This window comes from Meleagris gallopavo, chromosome 19 (assembly GCF_905368555.1).
Source record: "Meleagris gallopavo chromosome 19, MGAL_WU_HG_1.1, whole genome shotgun sequence".
In the NCBI taxonomy this organism is placed as follows: Eukaryota; Metazoa; Chordata; class Aves; order Galliformes; family Phasianidae; genus Meleagris; species Meleagris gallopavo.
Window position 1 is genome coordinate 2,290,253 of NC_139422.1, and position 19,207 is coordinate 2,309,459.

Here is a 19,207-nt window from a genome sequence, read left to right on the forward strand (position 1 = left end):
GAGCACATGGCGTCCTGCCCAATAGACCAAAAAGTGGTATGAAGCACTGTGAAGTGAGAAATCAATGCAGGTAACCACTCCAGCACTGCGCACTGAGCTCTTACCTGTCTCCTTCGCCCGCTGACGTGGTTCTTAAATAGGAAAAAGCCATTGAATTGAAAGGTGGGAATAGAAAGCAGTGATATTGTTGATTTGCAGACAGGAAGGCTGTGTTTGCTGCCTGCAGAAATAGAGCATCGACGGAGCCTGGAGGCCTCAGCTCAGACACAAAGGGCATTTCTGTGTTCCAACAGCCACCCGAGAACAAGCCCAGCCCTGCAGCCCCATAGGGGACAGCAGTGGCAGGGACACGCTCTGCTGCAGAGCCTTTGGGGCTGAAATGAAGGAACTTCAGCTGGAAGCCTTTTGTCATCGCAGGAAGCGTCTGGAGGCTCAAAGCTCGGCAGCGGCATCACTTGAAGCCCTGCTCAGAGCTTTCCTGTCTGCAGAGGAAATCATCCCTGCACGCATTTCTGGTCCGGGCTTCCTCTGCTCCCGTGGTCCCATTGGTGCCTGAGAAGGAAGGGATGGAGAGAGCTGCCTGGGGAGCACTGGGAGCACCCAAGCGCTGAGCTCCAGCCTATGATGGCTGGGTGAGATGTGCAGACACAGCCCTGATGCCCATGCAGCCTGTCCCCACCTTGTTCCCAATGTGTCCCCAGCGTGTCTTATTCCTATTTCCAACCTATTTCCAACCTATCCCCAGCCTGTCACCAGCCTGTCCCCCACATGTCCCCAGGACACGCATCCTGTCCCCATTGAGCTCCAGGGGATGGTGTTTACGTCCAGCCCCACTGTGTGCCAGGGAAGCCCCAGGCTCTGTGTTGGGCACTTTTGGGGTGGGTGTCCTGGGGGAGCCGAGGGATGGATGATGCACATAACCCCCAGTCCCATGTGTACCCTCCCTCCCCCCTCCCCTCCTTTCCTTCCACTTAGAGACATTTTTAAAAATGGCACCGTGATAGAGCCCAATCATTGCAGCTAATTACATCTCACTAAACAGATGTAAATAATGCTTATCTGTCTGGAGCTGCCTAAATTATCAGTTGGACAGGCTGGCTTGGGAATGAAGGATTTCCCTCTGAGTGCAGCCTGGGAGATGAATGCACTCTGGTGCCAGACAGCTGCTGGGTCCACACGCTCACCACCAGCATCCGAGAGAGAGTCCCTGAGCCAGCAGAGACCTCAGCACGTGGGTGACATCTGCTCAGTGTGACACCCAGCTCAGCACCATGGGGACAAACCCCTCTGTGCCCTCCCCTTGTGATCCTCACGCAGCCTGTAGCCTGCAGGACTGGCATTGCAATCCACGTGCTGAGTTATTGCAGTCATTACACGCAGGAGTACGTTGCAGGGTGAGGTTGTCAGTGCAGCAAAGATTGATTTCCCGTTCTCAGACATGAGAAACAAGCTCTGTGTTTTTTCCTTTTCCTCCCAGGCTGTGCTGTGGGGGCTGTTCACTCCTCACTGCACAGCAACTGGCCTTGGTGCGATAATTAACAGCCGTGTAATTGCCGCAATACAACTTCTCTGTGTTGATAAGGCTGCAGGGAGCTCTGCCCAGCTGTGTCCCTGGCTATGGGAACAGGTCCCGTGGGCTGGGGCACCCCGCATCCCTCTGGCCTCAGCAGGATTTATTGGGCTGGAGCAGCACTGTGAGATAACGCCGTGATTAAACTGTGCTGAATCAGGGCTGCTGCGCCTCCGGCTTGCGCTGACTCAGGGCTGGATCCTGGGCAGGACTGAGGCCCCCCTTCTTCCCCCCCCCCAGCTCAGAGCCCTCTGTAACAGCATGCTGCTTGAGCGTGGGCATGGGATCTGGGCACAGGGCATAGGGCAGAGGATGTAGGGTGTGGAAATGGGTAGCGGTGTGGCACCAACATGGTGTGGGATGTGGGAGTGGGCACCACAGTGGCTTTGGGTTCAGGGCATGGGGCATGGACACAGGGCATTGGACAGAACATGAGGGCAGGGTATGGGGATAGAGCATGGAGACAGAATACAGGGCATAGTCACAGGGCATGAGGACTAGGCATGGGGACAGAGCATGCGGCATGGGCACAGGGCAGGGGACATGGGCATAGGGCATGGGGACCAGGGCATGGGGACCAGGGCATGGGGCATGGGAACAGGGCAGGGGACATGGGCACAGAGCATGGGGACAGAGCATAGGGACAGGGCATGGGGACCAGGGCATGGGACATGGGCATGGGAGATGGGCACAGGGCATGGAGACGGATCATGGAACATGGGCATGGGACATGGGGACAGGACATGGGGACACGTCATGGAACATGGGCATGGGACATGGGGACAGGACATGTGGACAGTGCATGCAACATGGGGACAGGAAATGGACACAGTACCTGAATTCAGGACATGGGACATGGTCATGAGCACCAGCACTGGGCATGGGCACAGGGCATGGGACAAGGGCACAAGCGTGGGGCATGGGCATCTGTATAGCACAGGCCATGGGCACAAGGACATGGAGCTGGGCACCAGCATGGCATGGGGTGTAGGAATGGGCATCGATGTGGTCATGGGTACGGGGCATGGGAGTGGGACATGGACGTAGAGCATGGGACTTGGGTACGGGTACTGGCAGGGGGCACGGGCACCACCATAGTCATGGGTATGGGGCACGGGGATGGGAGTAGGGCACCCCCACAGAGCACGGGACGTTGGCACAGGCCATGGTGGTGGCACAATATCCAGCTCCAAGCATGGCTTTGGCTGAACGCAAGCCCGGGTCCTGCAAAACATACAGATAAGCTCTGGGCAGCGCAGGAGCTGCGGGGTGCCCTGGGGCTGGGGCTGGGGCTGGTGCGGGGCACCGGTGGTTCTGCGGATCACCGATCCCCTCTGCTGGTCGGCACTGGGATAACTGGTCGCCGGCAACCGGGCTTGGCAGGGGCTGGGGTCGGGCCGGTGCAGCCTGCGGGGGGGGGTGAGATAGCCTGCGTGACACGGCGTGTGCGTGGGCACCAACACGAGCACGGGGATGGCGTGGGGAAGGGGTGTGGGCAGCATCATGGGCGTGGGAGGTGGCACTTGGGTTATGGTGCGGAAAACAATCTTTGCTAGGTGTCCCAAGGGCACTGGGGCTGCTGTCACACAGGGACCTGGCACCTCACCTCTCTCCATCACCTCCCACTGGAGATCCTTTGGCTGCCCACAGCCTGGCCCCGTGCAGCTGGTGGGGATGGCAGCACGGAGCTGCGGGGGTATGGGGAGATGCTCACGCTCTCCATAGGTGCTCTGTGATCCCCCAAATATGCGTGGGGGACCTCACAGCCACCAGGAATGGTGGGGGAGCAGCCTCACAGTGCTGCTCAAAGCCATCCTGCAGGAAACTCAGCGTCGGCTCTCTCACCTCGACTTCGTGATCCTGACAGCGACCCCTGCTCTCAGCTCTGTGCCCTCACCCCGGATTTTAGGCAGAGTTCCATAGGTGATGCTGCCATATGTATTAATTAGTACATAGGACTGGGACTGTGTGGCTGTGGGCTCCATGCATCTGTCTTAGGCTCCATCCAGCCCCAAAGCCCCAAATCCAGCACCTCCCGGATGTCAGGAGCGTGGCAATGCTGGATGCAGCATCCACAGCCTCCTTCCCCTCCTTGCACCCATCACGTGCAGGACACCCCCCAGCAATCACCACCCCATCCACCCCTTTGCCCAGGAGAGGAGGGTCCCTGAAGGCAGAGCTCCTGCCCTGTGCTGTTTCTGCCTTCAGACAGATGATGCTTGGCCTGACGGGGAGATCGACAGCGAGAAGGGAAAGCCATATAAATACCTCGCTCGTAAATAGCAGTCTGGTATTTATAGCGGGTGGTTGGCAGCGAGTCCGGTGGTTCTGACAAACCAAACTCCAGCTTATTTTTAACAAAGTGTGGAAGAGAGTGGGTCTGGAAGTGGAGGATGGATGCAGACGCCTGCCTGGCCCAGGGCTGCTGCTCACCTGTGGGGCTGCGTCCTCCTCTCACTGCTGTCCTGCATCCTGCCCTGCAGTGACAGGAGGGAAGCATCTTTACAGCCCAGCTTCTTCTATCTAACAGCCCCTTCTGAGCCATATTTGCTGCAAACACGGTGAGAACCTGAAGCAATGTCTGCTCCTCAGCCCACGGCGTAGCCCCAGGCTGATGGTGAGCAGAAATAAGGCCACAGGTGGATGTGTGGGCATGCAGCAGACAGCTGGCACTGTGTCCTGTGGGCTCTCTGTCTCCACGCAGCCTCTGTGCTCTGCATCACAGCTCTGCAGGTGCATCCTCCCTGGCACCACCATAGGCACCAAGCATGGGATGTGGGCTCCAGAATGGGAATGGGGCATGGGATGTGGGAAATGAGAACCATCATGGGCATGGGGCATGAGACATGGGCTCCAGAATGGGAATGGGGCATGGGACATTGGGCATGGGCATGAGCTCCAGAGTGTGTGTAGGGCGTGGGACATTGGGCATGGGCACTGGCAGGGGGCATATGGCATGGAACATGGGGTATGGGCCCTGTCATGAATGTGGGGTGGTGAACCATCTGGGCATGGAACAAAGGACATGGGACATGGCACCATCGTGGGTATGGGACATGGGGCATGGGACGTGGGCACCATCATAGGCATTAGGTATGGGGCACGGACACTGTCATGGGCGTGGGGAACATGGTATGGGACGTGGGGCACGGGCACCATCATGGCTATGGGATGTGGGACAAGGGCACTGGCACCAGCATGACATGGAGCATGGGAATGGGTACCACCATGGTCATGGGCACAGGGCATGAGGATGGGAACCCATCAAAATGCCCCCCGGCAGCACGGATGAGCACACAGCTCTTGCTCATTGCCCATCATGTGTGGGTGGCCGCAGGAGAAACACGAGTGTCTGCATCCCCTGCAGCGCAGGGGGCGGGGGGGGCATTTTGCTGCAAAATTAACCTGAACCGGCAGAGCGTGGGGGGGGGGGGGGGGGGCGGGAGGTGAGATGGGAGAAGGTTCCTTTCTGCCCTATGAAGCAAGGGGAAGGTAAGGGGAGGGGGGGGGGAGAGAAATATACTGCGAAATTTTATTGCGAAATATCGAGAGAAAAAAAAAATCGGAAAAAAAAATGGAGGGGAAAAAATAAAGCAAAAAAAAAAAAAAACCAACTACAGAAAAAGATTGCAAAACGCATTGCCGATAAGCACAGCAAAATATCGTACAATAGGGCGGGGGGGGGTGCGCACCTCGGAGGGGGTGCATGGAGCTGCGGGGGGGGGGGGAGAGGAAGGCGGGCTCTGCGGTGCGGAGCGGGACGGGCAGAGGGCGGAGCGCAGTGACGCGCATCCCTCCCGCCCCCCCCCCTCCCCAACCCCCCACCCCGCCTCCTGCGCGCAGTCAGCTGAGCCCCGCCGCGGCCAGCGGAGCCGTGTGCCCCCCCCACCCCGCGCCCCCCCCCCTCTCCCCTAAGCGGAGACGCGGGGACAGGCGCTGGGGAGGCGGCGGAGCGCTGCGTTCACCGCTTTGTGCGTGTGTTTGGGAACCCCCCCCCCCCCCTCCCCAGCGTCGTGCATCGGTGAGGACCCCCCCTCCAGCGAGGCGACATGGCTCCCATCGGGCTGAAGGCTGTGGTCGGAGAAAGTAAGAGTTAGATGAGGGTGGGGAGGGAAACGGGATGGATTGAGAAATTTTTTTTTTTAGGGGGGACTTGGGGGAGCCCGGGGGGGGGGCTTCCTGCGGGGAAATGCCCGCGGGCGGGGGATGCTGCGGATGCGCAATACGGAGCTCGGGGGGCGGCATCGGATGGTGGAGCCGTGCGGGGGGGGGGGCATGAAGGGAGGGCATGAGGACAGCCGGCCAGGGTGGGGGTCGCCGCCTCCATCTGTATTTTATTTATACTTATTCATATATAGGATATATCGGGGTGTTTTGAAGCTATCGGGATTTTTCCCAGCTGGCAGCGCTGGAGGATGGGGGAGGAGGGGGGGGAAGAAAAAAATGGGGGTTCAATGTGGGGAAGCGGTGGAGCCGCTGTGCCCGCAGCTCCCTGCAGCGGTCGCCCCGTCGGGGCGCGACGTGCGGCCCCACTGCGGGGGGGGAGATGAGGGGGGGGAGGGAAATGGGGGGGGGTCTGAGCGCCGCGGGGGGGGCTGTGCGGAAATGCCGCCGAGCTGCCAGGCCGCTTTGTCTGCACCAAACCCTGCCTGGCTGTAATCGCGATGATGATGATGATTTTTCTTTTCCCCCGGTGCCCCCTCTCACCCCACACCCCCCCACACTTGGTCGTCGTCCACCCTCCAACTCGGGGGGGGGATTTCGGTGCCCTTCGGGGTCGCTATTTTTGGCCGCGGGTTGGGAACGGGGTTCGCTTCCTCCTTGCTTGGCTGTTGCAAGCTGATATTGCACCGCCCCATGGCGGCTGGAGGGGGGGGGGGAAGAACCTTCATCGGGGAAAAATAAGCAGGGGAAAAAAAAAAAAAGAGCAAAAAGGGGCAGGAAGCGGTGGGAATATTTCTCCCCCCCCCGGCCATGGCCGCCCGTCCCGTTGGGTTTATTGCCGTAGCACCGCCGCCAACCGGGTGTGCTTTGAGGGGGGGGGGAGTGGAGAGAGAATGGTCGGTGTTTATTACCGTGAAAGGAGGGGGGTGGGTGGGAAATGGGAGCAATCCCCGAGGCTGAGAGATGGCTGCGGAGGCGGCCGACCCCTCCCGCAGCGGTGCGGATGGTGCGGCCGGAGCTGGTGGTGTGATTGGTGACTGGGGGGGGGAGGGGGGGCACGGGGTGTGCTGCCCTGCTGTGCTCCCGCAGCTGCATCATTGGGGCTGCGGGGACAAATGCAGGGAGATGTGTCCTCCCACATCCAACCTCCCCCCCCCCCCCCCTCCCTACCCCCCTTCCCGGTTGCTGTGCTGCAGGGTTGGCTTCGAGGGGGGAGAGGAGGGGACCCCCAGTGCAGCTCAGTGGGGCTGGATGCTCCCCCACAGCTGAAGCGGGGGCACTGCGTGTCCCTTCACTTCCATTCGTTGTCAGTGTGCTGGGGGGGAAGGGGAGGGGGAAGTGTATGTGTGTGTGTGTGTGTGTGTGTGTGTGTGTGTGTGTGTGTGTGTGTGTGTGTGCACATCTGTCAGTCCTTCCCTCTGCAGTTGTAACGAACCCACCCGTTCCTCCCCAAAAACACCCCTCCTGATGGAGAGATGGGGTCCACTAACAGCCCTGCCGTGGGGTGTCGGGGAGGTGCCAGCAGAATGCTGCATAGGATGGAGGACTGCGAACCCTGCAGAGCTCCCCACCCTCTGTATGGGATTCCAGAGCTCTGAGGGCTGTGGTGATCGGCTCCCACCTTGGGGTGCTGGAGCTGCTCCTCCCTGCTGCAGGGACCCACTCACTGCTGCAGCCCTGCAGCCCTCGGGCATGGATTCTCCAAAAGAGGAGGTGGAAGAGATGTTTCCTGAGGACGGAGGTCCCAGCCCGTGCCCTGCAGCTGACCCGAGGGCAGCATCCCTCTGGGGGTTCCTTGGAGGAGGGCAGGAGGCAAGGATGCTGCGCACTGCCACGGCCCCACCTCCAGCGCTGCGTTCTGCCCTGGCAGCCCTCCAGGATGGGATTATTCCCCTAAGCAGCTGCTGCCACAGTGCACGGTGCTCCTAAGGGCCCTGAGCTGAGAGCTGGCAGCAAGAGGACAGCTGTCACAGGTGCCCCATGTCCCCTAGTTGTCACCCTTTGCCCCCCTGCTTGTCACCCCGCAGTGCTGCAGGGCTGTCCCTACACCTTGCCAGGTCTTGGCGAGCTGCTGCTCCTGGGGAGTGCTGTTGGGAAGGCAGTGCAGACAGGAAAAATCCTGCAGGAGGTGGTGCCAGGCTCAGTGCCTGCACTCCTGCAGCCGTGAGGAGGAGGAGGGTGGGCTCGCTGCACCGAGCTGTCTCCAGCAGCAATGGGCTGCACTGTAGTCTGAAAGCCCAGAGGCACCTTCGCCTGCTGGAGGAGAGAAGCATCCCCAGAGCCATCATTTTCTCTCCAAGGGTGGGGGAAGCACAGCCCTCCTGGACCCTCCTGCCCTCAGGACAGCAGCCGGTCCCCCCGTGGAGCATCCTCGTGTCAGGCTGCACCTCCAGACCGCAGTGCCATGTCCCCGTCCCTAACCCAGGCAGCACACAGCATGGCACCTCCCTGGGCACACTGCTGTCTGCAGGGCACGGCCAGAGCCCGGGGTGTGCGTGGTTGGAGCGTGACTCAGCCGGGCTGCGTGGGGCACCATTGCCTTTGCTAAGGCACAGGGGGATGCCAGAGGCACAGTGCTGCCTGCTGAGGATGCTCTGGGGCACGACAAACACGTGTGTTGCCCTGTGGCCAAGCAGAAGATGATGAAGAGTTCAGGACCAGGATGGGGATGTTGCCTCCAGCCCTTCTTGGTGTGCTCTGCAAGTAGGTGGGCAAGGAGGGGACGTCTGTGCCCCAACCCTGTGGTTGGAGCCGGCACTGAAGCCAAGCCTCCTCTGAGGCCTCAGCATCTGTCCTGTTGGGATCCATCCTTGCCTGCAGCATTGGCTCCGTGGCTTCTACAAGCACACAGCATGGAGCACAGTCTGCACCCTGGCATGGAAATACTCATCCATCCTTCCCCATGGAACATACCAAGAGTGGCAGACCTCGCTTCAGCAGATCTGCATCCAACCACTGGTGTGTGCGTGTGGAACAAGGCTGAGAAAGTCACTAATGTGAAGCCTTTCCCTCTTAAAAAATGTCCCGAGAGGAATCACGGGATCGTAGAATTATTAAGGTTGGAAAAGACCTCCGAGATCATCCCTCGTGCCTGAGCATTTGCAAAGAGAGTCATCATCACGTGGCCCTGGCTGCACGCTGAGGAGCAGATGCTGTGTCCACCAACTCGCCATGCAGGAGGGAGCTCAGAGAGAGCAAAAATAGAGCAGCTGAAGGCACATTGCTGCGTGGGCTCCATGCAGCCCATTGGGAGCCCACTATGGGAGCAGCAAAGACCTCTTGGAGTTGTTGGTTTATAAACACAACGCCCTCCAGCCATCTCGTTGAGTTCAAGATGGCTTTTGGCTATGGTGAGAGATGCCAGGTGGGCTTTGCATCCCATAAATGAAGTTATTTTCTATGCCCTGGCTGGGGCTGATGGCCTCCTTGCCATCTACAGAGCCTGTTTGCTTGAGGGGTGTTTGGGGATGGCGCAGGCACCTGTAGCTGCCTGGATGAGGAGGTCGATGCACTGCCTACTACATTCGACACGGTTGTGTCTATGGAATGCTCACACTGTCTTAAGTAATTAGTCAATGAACCAGCAGAAAGCAGTTGCCAGGCCAACCCGAAGGAAACACGTTCGTTTCAAAGATGCGTCGTGACAGCTCTTGGAGAAAAGTGGGTTTGGAGCAAACCTCACTGCGGATTTCATAGAATGCTAGAATGGATTGGGCTGGGAGTGACCTCAAATCTCACCCAGTTCCAACCCAGATTTCTGGGATTCAGCATTCCAGGACTGCTCCAGGGGTTTGGATCCTGAAATGGAGGGCATGGAAGGACTGAGCCTTGCTAGGGGAGAAGTCCACGGGTAGGACCGTCCTTGTCCTGTAGGACCGTCCTTGTCCTGTAGGACCGTCCTTGTCCTGTAGGACCGTCCTTGTCCTGTAGGACCGTCCTTGTCCTGTAGGGCCTTGCCATCCATTAAGGCCAAGGTGTGCCACACATGAGGTCCTGGGATGTGCTGAATAAAGCAGAAATGGGATGCACTGCTCAAGCAGAAATGGGATGTTCCCCAGAGCAGCATCCCTCACCAGGAGGTGCTCCAGGTTGGGGTGCTGGACAGGGCAAGGCCACTTCTTCATTGGACATTGGGACTGGGACCACTCGTTAGGCTTCAGGCTCTTTCTGAAGCGTGCTAATTGGTTCAGGACACCTCAAAATGAATCTATCTACGTGTCCACGAGCTGTGGTGGGTTCAAGCCATTCCCCCCGTGCCCAGCTGGAGATGTGGGGTAGCTCAGTGCCAGCAGCCCAGGCTAAGCTTCTTGGAGTGACGGATGGGCTGCAGTCCTACTAGGCCACCGTGTCACCAGCTCCTGGCTCTGCATGGAGACGATGCCAGGGGTCATTTTCCTGCCAACTGTCACCCCAAGAAGGAGCCCTAGCGAGTGAGATGGAGCCTGCTTTCTTCCCAGGATGGCACTTTTGGGTCTATTACTCAGTGTGCTGCACAGAGGTCCATTTGCAGGTGGGACGCATTCCCTTCTCCGGAGGTGTTGGTGTCTTCTCTGTGTTGAAGGATAGACCCAGAGCTGTCTGTGAGATCTATTCTCAGCTGAAGTTGTGATTAAAATCCTTCCACCCTGAAGGAAGCAGATGCACTGTGGTAGGTTCAGACAAGCCAAGCGTTGAAGGCACCGGATCAGCTCTGCAGATGTATTTTTCCCCTGGAACCTGGTTTATCTCCAAGACAAAAAGCCTTGGCTGTGAGCATCACCGGCTGATGAGGACACCCTGCAGCCTCCAACCCGCTGACATGGGAGCATCCCTTCCCCATGGCTCACGGCTGCATGCAGGATGCTGTCCCAGCCTCCTTCCTTCCTCCCTGCCCCGCAGCAAACACCGCTGCACTCTCAGGGCTGGGATTCCTGCCCCACGCTCCCTCCCCCAGTCGGGGTTTGGTGGGGCGCTGGCTGCAGGGTGTGGGACGTGCTGGTAAACAGCACTGTTATTCCTGGATCCTCACTCGAGGGAAGGAGCCAAACATGAGTAATGAGGAGAGAGCAAGGTCCTCAGCAAGATCCGGAAATGTCCGTCACTGAGCTTGGTTCCTGCTGGCACCCATCCCTGCCCTGGGGACCGGGGATCAGCAGAACCCTGCAGGAGGACAGGGAGCGGAGGATGTGACGCCGCAGCTGATGGATGCGAGCCTGGCCAGGTGGTTTGGTGCCATGTCCCTGTTCTGGAGGGGGTAGCAGCCCAGAGAAAGGGGACCACTGGGCACAGCTCTGTAGGCTCGGGTTGTTGCACACCTTGGTGACCCATCAACACCCGCCCAGGAGGTGACATCCCCATCCCATAGGAGCAGCCCTGGCACCTCGGGTGGCCCTGTGGTGACAGCGCAGGGACGGCCCCCAGCTGGTTGTGTAAGCGTGCAGGGCTGGGATGCAAAATGGGATTGTGGGGGATTACAAGGAGCAGGTTGAGGCCGCTTGATTCTTGTTTCTAAAAGGAGCCCTTAAGCTGCTGTTGTTGTCCTGGTGCTTTGGATTAGGGCTGTGGCGTGTGGGTGGCCCAAGGGGATCCCCCCCATCCCCTTACCACCCTCTTTTGGGCTCTGCTCAGTGCTCCCCACTGAGCCCTTGAGTGCCATGTGTGGGTGCTGGGGTTGATCCCCCGCCACCCCGGCCCCCAAAACATCCCCACCACACATCGCCAGGGAATGGAGCATCCCAGGGTGCTGTGGTGGGGCTCAGGGTGCTCACCCCATCCCCATCTCTTCCTCTTGCAGAAATTATGCACGATGTGATTCGGAAGGTGAAGAAGAAGGGAGAATGGAAGGTAAGCGAGGCTGCAGGAGGAGAAGGGGGGTGGAGAGGATGGAGCTGGGAAGGAGTGGGAGCAGGTGGGGTAGTTCCCTGCTGCCCCGTCCCTACCTGATGGCTGCTGTCCCCAGGTGCTGGTGGTGGACCAGCTCAGCATGCGCATGCTGTCCTCCTGCTGCAAAATGACCGACATCATGACGGAGGGCATCACAAGTGAGTACCAGCACCGTGCATCTCTCGCTCTGGGGGGGATGCAGCCACCCCTGTCCATCTCACACAATGTCTGTGAGTCCCCTCCTCCCACACAGACAAATCTACTGCTCCTCCCAGGGCCGTTCCTTACTTCTAGGGGGCAGCGAAGGGGTTGCAGAGGGCAGGGGGTGCGTTGGACACTCACAGGCTCTATTGCAGTGGGATGTGCTCACGTACCCTGGCATGGTCCCTTTTTTTCCCCCCTCCCCCCCCAGTTGTGGAGGACATCAACAAGCGCCGGGAGCCGCTGCCCAGCCTGGAGGCTGTCTATCTTATCACACCCTCTGAAAAGGTGAGCTGGGGCAGAGGGGTGGGTGCCCACACCGGGATGGGCAGTGGTGCCCGTGGGATGTATCGGGGCTGTGGCACAGGGTGCAGGGCTCCCTGTGGGGCTGGATGTAGGGCTGCCCTGCCCAGCCCTGACTCTCCCTTCTTTTTTGCAGTCCGTCCACTCCCTCATCAGCGACTTCAAGGACCCCCCCACCTCCAAGTACAGAGCAGCCCACGTCTTTTTCACCGACTGTGAGTACCCACAGGGCACTGAAGGCGTTGGCAGGTAGAAGGGGAGAAGCTCGTGGTCAGGTTTCTGCATACCAAAAGTGGGATTTGGGCTCCCAAGGGCAGGGCATCACATCCCTCCATTGCAAATGCATTGTGCGAAACAAGAAAAGGGGACGCTGCCACTAAAACGTGCACAAGAAAGCAGGGTGGGAGGGATGCTTGGGGCAGGGCAGGATCATGGCAGCGTGGCCACCTTGTCCTGAGTGCTGCTTCCTGCTCCCTGCAGCCTGCCCCGATGCCCTGTTCAATGAGCTGGTGAAGTCCCGTGCTGCCAAGGTCATCAAGACCCTGACTGAGATCAACATTGCCTTCCTACCCTCTGAGTCCCAGGTGGGTGAGGGCTGGGGATGTCCCCTGCACGTGACCCGGAGGGGGATGCTTGGGTCCTCCCCCCCCATCAGCGTCTCTGTAAGAGCTGTGAAAACACCACGATCCCCATCCTGGCACTGCTCCCTACACTCTGTCTCTTTTGATTATGTCTCAGGGCTGATCCGCTGTGGGGATTTAGCAGCCGTGCTGCCTCCTGGCACTGCACTGCCAAGGGCACTGTGGGGACGAAGGGGACAGGGAGGGACAGATGGCATCGAGTTCCAGGGGAGATCACGGTGAGGGTGGATGGGAGATGGGCTTCTTGGCAGTCCAAGAGCAGGGGAAGTGCAGGGGGTCAGGACACCCCAAACATAGCTGAATTTGGACCCCACAGCTCTCTAGTTTGGGTGGGACCCCCCCATCTGTTTGGGTTGGTATGTGTTGTCCCAGCCCACGAGGATGTCCCCACACCCTCTCCCCTCTGACCACCCCCTGCTGCCCTCCCCAGGTTTACTCTCTGGATTCAGCAGACTCCTTCCAAAGCTTCTACAGCCCTCACAAGGCGCAGATGAAGAACCCTATCCTGGAGAGGCTGGCGGAGCAGATTGCCACTCTGTGTGCCACACTGAAGGAGTACCCAGCCGTGCGGTACCGCGGGTGAGGCTGCAGGGTTGGCAGGTGGAAGGCTTAAAGCCAGGGGATGCTCTGCAGAGCTGGGGTTTCAGAACCTGGAATCCAGGGGGTGTCTCCTGTGGGGTAAACCAAGGGAAAGCAGAGCATCATGTTCCCTGAGGAGAGGTGAAAAGGAGCAGCAAATGGTGCTCAGGTCCCATTTCTCCCCTGAGCCAAGAACATCACAGCAACTCCTCCCCACCCTTTGCATAGCCAGGGGCTGATGTCCCTTCCTCCTTCCCTAGGGACTACAAGGACAACGCCATGCTGGCGCAGCTCATCCAGGACAAGCTGGATGCCTACAAGGCTGATGACCCCACTATGGGTGAGGTGAGTGGGGTTGGGGATGGGGTGGCATCTCACTGCTGTACATCAGCTCAGGATGGCACTGGGGACTCCAACACCTGCTGATGGCCCTGCTGGTGACTCTGTAGGGTCCGGACAAGGCTCGCTCCCAGCTCCTCATCCTGGATCGTGGCTTCGACCCCGCTTCCCCAGTGCTGCACGAGCTGACCTTTCAGGCTATGAGCTATGACTTGCTGCCCATCGAGAACGATGTCTACAAGTGAGTGAATACCACTGGTGGGGAGCCAGGTGCTGGCAGCCCTCCTGGCACGGGCAGCTTTGACCACCCTCAGCCCATTGCCCTTTCCCAATCTTTAAGCGAGGAAGGTGGCAAGACGTGACACCAAGCTGAAGTAGTGTCACCCAGCTGTTGGCGGAACTGAGTGGCCCCTGTGTCCCTTTGTGGTCCCTCCATGTCCCCCCAGTATCCCTCCATGGCTTCCCTGCATCACCCTGTGTCCCCCTCCATGCTGCCCTATCCTATGTCACCCCATGCCCCCTGTAGTCTCTCCATGGTCCCTTGTGTCCTTCCATGGTCCCTCCGTGTTCTCCCACGTCCCTCTGTGGTCCCTCTATGATCCTATGTCACCCCATGCCTCGCATGTCCCCATGTCTCTCCATGCCCCCCTGACCCACGTGTGACCACGTGCCTTGTTCCCCTTCCCAGATATGAGACAAGTGGCATCGGGGAGGCGCGGGTGAAGGAGGTTCTCCTGGATGAGGATGATGACCTCTGGGTCTCCCTGCGCCACAAGCACATCGCCGAGGTGTCCCAGTGAGTGTCCCTATGGGCTGCCCCACAGCACCCAGCCCTGTGGGTTGATTCCCTCTGTGCTGATGACTGTGTCCTCCTCCTTTTCCCAGGGAAGTGACCCGGTCCCTGAAGGAGTTCTCATCAAGCAAGAGGATGAACACAGGCGATAAGGTGACATCTCCCAGTGGGAGCTCGTGCATGGCCAAGGCTCTTGGGGACACCATGAAGGGCTGTGGCAAAGCCTGCTGGGGCCACGGGTCCTTTTTGGGGGGAAGGCTGGAAGGGGGGCTGAGAAAATAGGGAACAACGACCCCCCAGCATGAGAACAAGACCCCCCAAAAAGGGGATGCTTAGTAGGGTCATACCTTCCCTCCTTGGTGCCACCGTGGATGAGTGACCACATCCCCTTCCCTCGCAGACCACCATGAGGGATCTGTCCCAGATGCTGAAGAAGATGCCACAGTACCAGAAGGAGCTCAGCAAGGTAACGCCAGGGGAAGGGTCCTGGTGGAGCTATTGGTGCTGAGCAGCACTGGAGGTGGCTTTGAGGTGGGGGCTTCCCTGTGATGGTGCCCACACCACTCGTGTCTCTGCAGTACTCCACTCACCTGCACCTGGCCGAGGACTGCATGAAGCACTACCAGGGCACGGTGGACAAGCTGTGCCGAGTGGAACAGGTACTGTCCCCCTGCCATCTCCCTGCACCCCATGGGGACAGCAACCCAGTGCCACATCTGAGCCTCGGTGATGGGCATGTGCTCTGCAGGACCTGGCCATGGGCACCGATGCCGAAGGCGAGAAGATCAAAGATCCCATGAGGGCCATTGTCCCCATTCTGCTGGATGGGAACGTCAGCACCTATGACAAGATCCGCATCATCCTGCTCTACATCTTCCTGAAGAATGGTGAGAGGGGGTGTGAAGGAAGGGAGCAAGGAGGAGCCAAATGTAATGGCCACCGAGGTGGGTGTCCCAGGGAGATGGTGCTCACCCACTTCTCATGCAGGTATCACCGAGGAGAACCTGAACAAGCTGATCCAGCACGCCCAGATCCCGGCTGAGGACAGCGAGATCATCACCAACATGGCCCACCTCGGGGTGCCCATCATCACAGACGTGAGTGTCTACCCTCCAAGTCTTCACACATCCCTATGGAGTTGCCCTGTGTCTCACTGTGTCCCCATCCCCTCTGTCCTCAGTCCACCCTGCGGCGCCGAAGCAAGCCGGAGCGGAAGGAGCGGATCAGCGAGCAGACTTACCAGCTGTCCCGGTGGACCCCTGTCATTAAGGACATCATGGAGGTGAGGTGGTGATGGGACTGGGTGTGCACTAGGGACCAGCCCAGATCCCGGCACATATCCTCAGCACGTGCCCTGCAGTGCCAGTGCTTGCAGTTCTGTTGTGATTGCAGCAAGGTTTGTTTGTGAAAGTGTTCCTGGTCCTAGATGCACATTGCACAGCCCCAGCTGGGCTTGCACAGTGCTCAGAGCACAGTGCTGGCACAGCTCCTGTGCAACCCTGCAGTGCAAAGCCCCAACCTATTGGGATGGTCGAAGCATGGACTGCCTGTTCTTCATCCTTGCTGCATCCCCTTGGGTACCTCTTGGATCAGAGTATCCTCATGGGGCTCAACTGGGGCTCTGCAGGCACTGAGCCTACACTCCAGTGGTGTGAGCATCTCCCACCTGCTCACACCAACAGACAGACCAACCCCGGGGCCATACTTTGATGGGACATCACTGCAGCCCAGCCCCTGCTTGCCCCAGCTTTAATGGTTCTCAACTGCACAAATGTACTCACCTCATTTTGTGCCCAGCCCCCCCCCCCCCAGAGCTCGCTCCCAGATCAGAGCTGAACCCAGCCCCACTGCACCAATGGGACTTTGCCTGCTTAGTGTCAGTGCTGCAGGGGCCTGGGGGTAGGGCCACCAAGAGCTGAGGATGGGGACACTTGGCCGAACCCTACGGGGCCGTATCCCTGCAGGATGCCATCGAGGACAAGCTGGACACCAAGCACTACCCGTACATCTCCACCCGCTCCTCCGCCTCCTTCAGCACCACGGCTGTCAGGTGGGTCCCCTTGGTGCCATCATCCGTGAGCAGGGGGGCTGTGACACATCACCCCTTCCTGTGCCTCGGTTTCCTTTCCTAACCCCTCTCTCCATCTCTAGTGCCCGCTACGGCCACTGGCACAAGAACAAGGCCCCCGGCGAGTACCGCAGCGGCCCCCGCCTCATCATCTTCATCCTGGGGGGGGTGAGCATGAACGAGATGCGCTGCGCCTATGAGGTGACGCAAGCCAGCGGCAAGTGGGAGGTGCTAATAGGTGAGTGGGGGTCCTGCCCTACTCCCCGCTGCTCATCCCACTCTCACCCTGCAGCATCGGCCTCCAGGTGACCACGTGAGCAGGGCAAGGGGGTCCTGCTGGTGGCACCCCCCCACCCCCCCGCCTCGTGCTGCCCCTCTCTTTGTCCCTTTGTATCCCCCTGGTGAGTTTTGTTGCCTGAAGCACGGGCAGAGCTGGTGGAGGAAGAGGGCGTTTTGCAGCTTGAGTTGCTCCTGTTGCAAGAGCTGTTGTGTGGACGTCGTGGGGGTTGTTGCAAGGAGAAATGGCTGTACAAGCAGGCACACGAACCGCGGTGTGTGCTGTGTGTGCAGTTGGGCATGCACTATGTGCAGCAGGCTGTGCTCACCTGTGCAACACAGCACCTACCACGTGTACAGCAGGGCATGCACCGTGTGTGCAGTGAGACACGCTGCGCAAGCAGTGGGGCATGCAGGATGTGCAGTGCACGTACAGTGCCCTCCCAACACCCTCTGCCCAGCACTGTGGGTGCAGCCATGGCTCAGGCATCCAGCACCATAGCACAGCAGGACCGTGGACTGGGACGGCCCCCCAGGTCTCAAAGGGGAGCGGGGCAGACCCAGGCCAGGTGGGGGCAACCCCTCATTGCCCCCATCCATGTACCAACCCCTTCCACATCTCACCCATCTCATCCCACACCGCTCCGCGACCGACCCCGCGTGCTCTGGGCGGGCAGCACGTCCTTTGTCTGCACCCCAAAAACAAAACCCACACCTGAGCCCCCCGGCCCGGTGCATGCTGCTCCCCCTGGGGCACGGCCGGGCCGTCAGCCCACTCTGTTCTCCCGCAGGTTCTACTCACATTCTCACTCCCACCAAATTTCTCATGGACCTGAGGCACCCCGACTTCAGGGACTCCACTAGGGTCTCATTTGAGGATCAGGCTCCAGCAATGGAGTGAGCCCAAGCAACCAAGTAAAGGCAGCCAACTAACGAAAAAAGAAACTCTTCCTCCCTGAAGGGCTTTCTTTGATTCTTCCGTTCTTTCGTTATAATTCTGGTTTTTTGCTTTTTCCTTTTGATGATTTTGATTTTTGGATGAGAAAATGCTTGCAGTTCTCACCGCTGCCATGCCTGGCCCTGCAGCCCCTCCATGCCATGTGCTCCCCATAGTGCAGATGGGCTCCCCCTGCTCGGGGAGGTGCGGAGCGGTGTCCTCGTGCTCAGGGAGAGATGGGTGTGAGCCCTTGGTTCTGTAGGAAACGATGGGTTTGTTGGATTCTTTGTGCCCTGTGATGGGACCGTGTGTGGTCCCCAGCGGGGTATACGGGGACGGTGACATCTGCTCCATGTCCCAGCATCGTGCAGCCCCCAGGCAAAGTGGGAACGTGGGGACACCCAGGGAAGGGACCGGGGGGGCAGCCGTGAAGGAGTGGGGCTGTGGCAGGCAGGACCTTCCCACCCCTCTCCTCCTCTCCAACCTCTCTTAACCCCTTCTACCCAGGGATGCTCATCCCACTGAGCCCCCCCTTGCAGTGCAGTATCCCCCCCAGTGCCTGTGGTGGCATTCAGTAGGATCTACTGCATGCGGGCAGAGGACAGGAGGGTCTTCATCATCTCACCCCCCAACTCCATCCATCCCCTCATCCCTCCCACCCCCTCCCTTTCCCCATTCCAAGCCCCCATGGGTGTCCATCTCTCTGCAAGCATTTCCAGGTAAGACCTCGCTTGGCATGGGATTGGACCAGGGACCCCATGGGGAGCGGGGCATGGAGCTGGGGGGGGGGGGGGGGGGAGGTGGGTGGGGGGAGAATACAACAACAGCGCTGACCCCTTGGTCCCCTCTGCCCCGCAGGGTCCACGCACATCCTCACCCCACAGAAGCTGCTGGACACGCTGAAGAAGCTCAATAAAACAGAGGAGGAGAGCAGCAGTTAAAAGAAAACGCCGCCAGACCCCTCCCCCCCCCCAACCCCGATGCCGACTGTACCCCCGATGGGCACCGGCCTGGGGCACATCCCTGTCCCATCCCTGCCCCCATCCCGGCCCGGCCGAGCTTTCTCTTGTTGTGTTGAGCCCCCCTTTTCCCCCACCCCACCCCTTCAAATCTCATTTTACCACAGGGAAGAGAGAACGAATGCAAAATGATTAAGGAAAAAACCCAATGCATCCCATTTTAAAGAGGAAAAGATAAAAAAAAAAAAAAAAAAAAAAAAAAAAGACCATCATCATCTGTGCCCATCTGAGGATCTCACTTCTCAGCTACAGTGAATGATGGTGGCAAAAAGAACAGAATCCCACCCCCTCCCCCCACCCTTCCCTGTGAGCTCCCTGGACGGACCCACGGACAGACAGACCCATGGCCTTACCCTCCCCCAATCTCCCCCCATGGGTTGTGGTGCCGCTGTCGGTGTTCTCTCATTCCATGGGCATAACCCCCCCTCCCCTCCCCACCAGATGTATGTGTGCGG

The 19,207-nt window shown here is 59.3% G+C and overlaps 1 protein-coding gene across 2 annotated transcripts; it reads left to right on the plus strand.

Moving 5' to 3' along the window:
* The first annotated feature begins 5,409 nt into the window (after positions 1-5,409).
* STXBP1 (syntaxin binding protein 1) lies at positions 5,410-18,837 on the plus strand. Of its 2 annotated transcripts, XM_085239149.1 has the most exons (20): positions 5,410-5,656; positions 11,508-11,557; positions 11,673-11,754; positions 12,009-12,085; positions 12,237-12,315; positions 12,581-12,684; positions 13,172-13,320; positions 13,581-13,665; positions 13,770-13,900; positions 14,348-14,455; positions 14,545-14,605; positions 14,853-14,918; positions 15,031-15,111; positions 15,201-15,339; positions 15,440-15,549; positions 15,633-15,734; positions 16,417-16,502; positions 16,604-16,758; positions 17,588-17,711; positions 18,592-18,837. In XM_085239149.1, the coding sequence occupies exons 1-19, from the start codon at positions 5,620-5,622 to the stop codon at positions 17,695-17,697; spliced, it is 1,812 nt and encodes a 603-aa protein (XP_085095275.1). In that variant the 5' UTR covers positions 5,410-5,619; the 3' UTR covers positions 17,698-17,711; positions 18,592-18,837. The 2 variants fall into 2 exon arrangements, with proteins under 2 accessions (XP_085095275.1, XP_085095276.1); XM_085239150.1 differs by lacking the exon at positions 17,588-17,711 and having other exon boundaries at positions 5,413-5,656.
* The last annotated feature ends 370 nt before the right edge of the window (positions 18,838-19,207 follow it).

Bases quoted from the DNA above. Each gene is read 5' to 3' on its own strand.
- STXBP1 (XM_085239149.1), top strand. From the start codon at position 5,620: ATGGCTCCCATCGGGCTGAAGGCTGTGGTCGGAGAAA. The intron at 12,685-13,171 runs GTGGGTGAGGGC...TGCCCTCCCCAG, and splicing joins TCCTACCCTCTGAGTCCCAG to GTTTACTCTCTGGATTCAGC. The intron at 15,340-15,439 runs GTGAGAGGGGGT...CTTCTCATGCAG, and splicing joins CTACATCTTCCTGAAGAATG to GTATCACCGAGGAGAACCTG.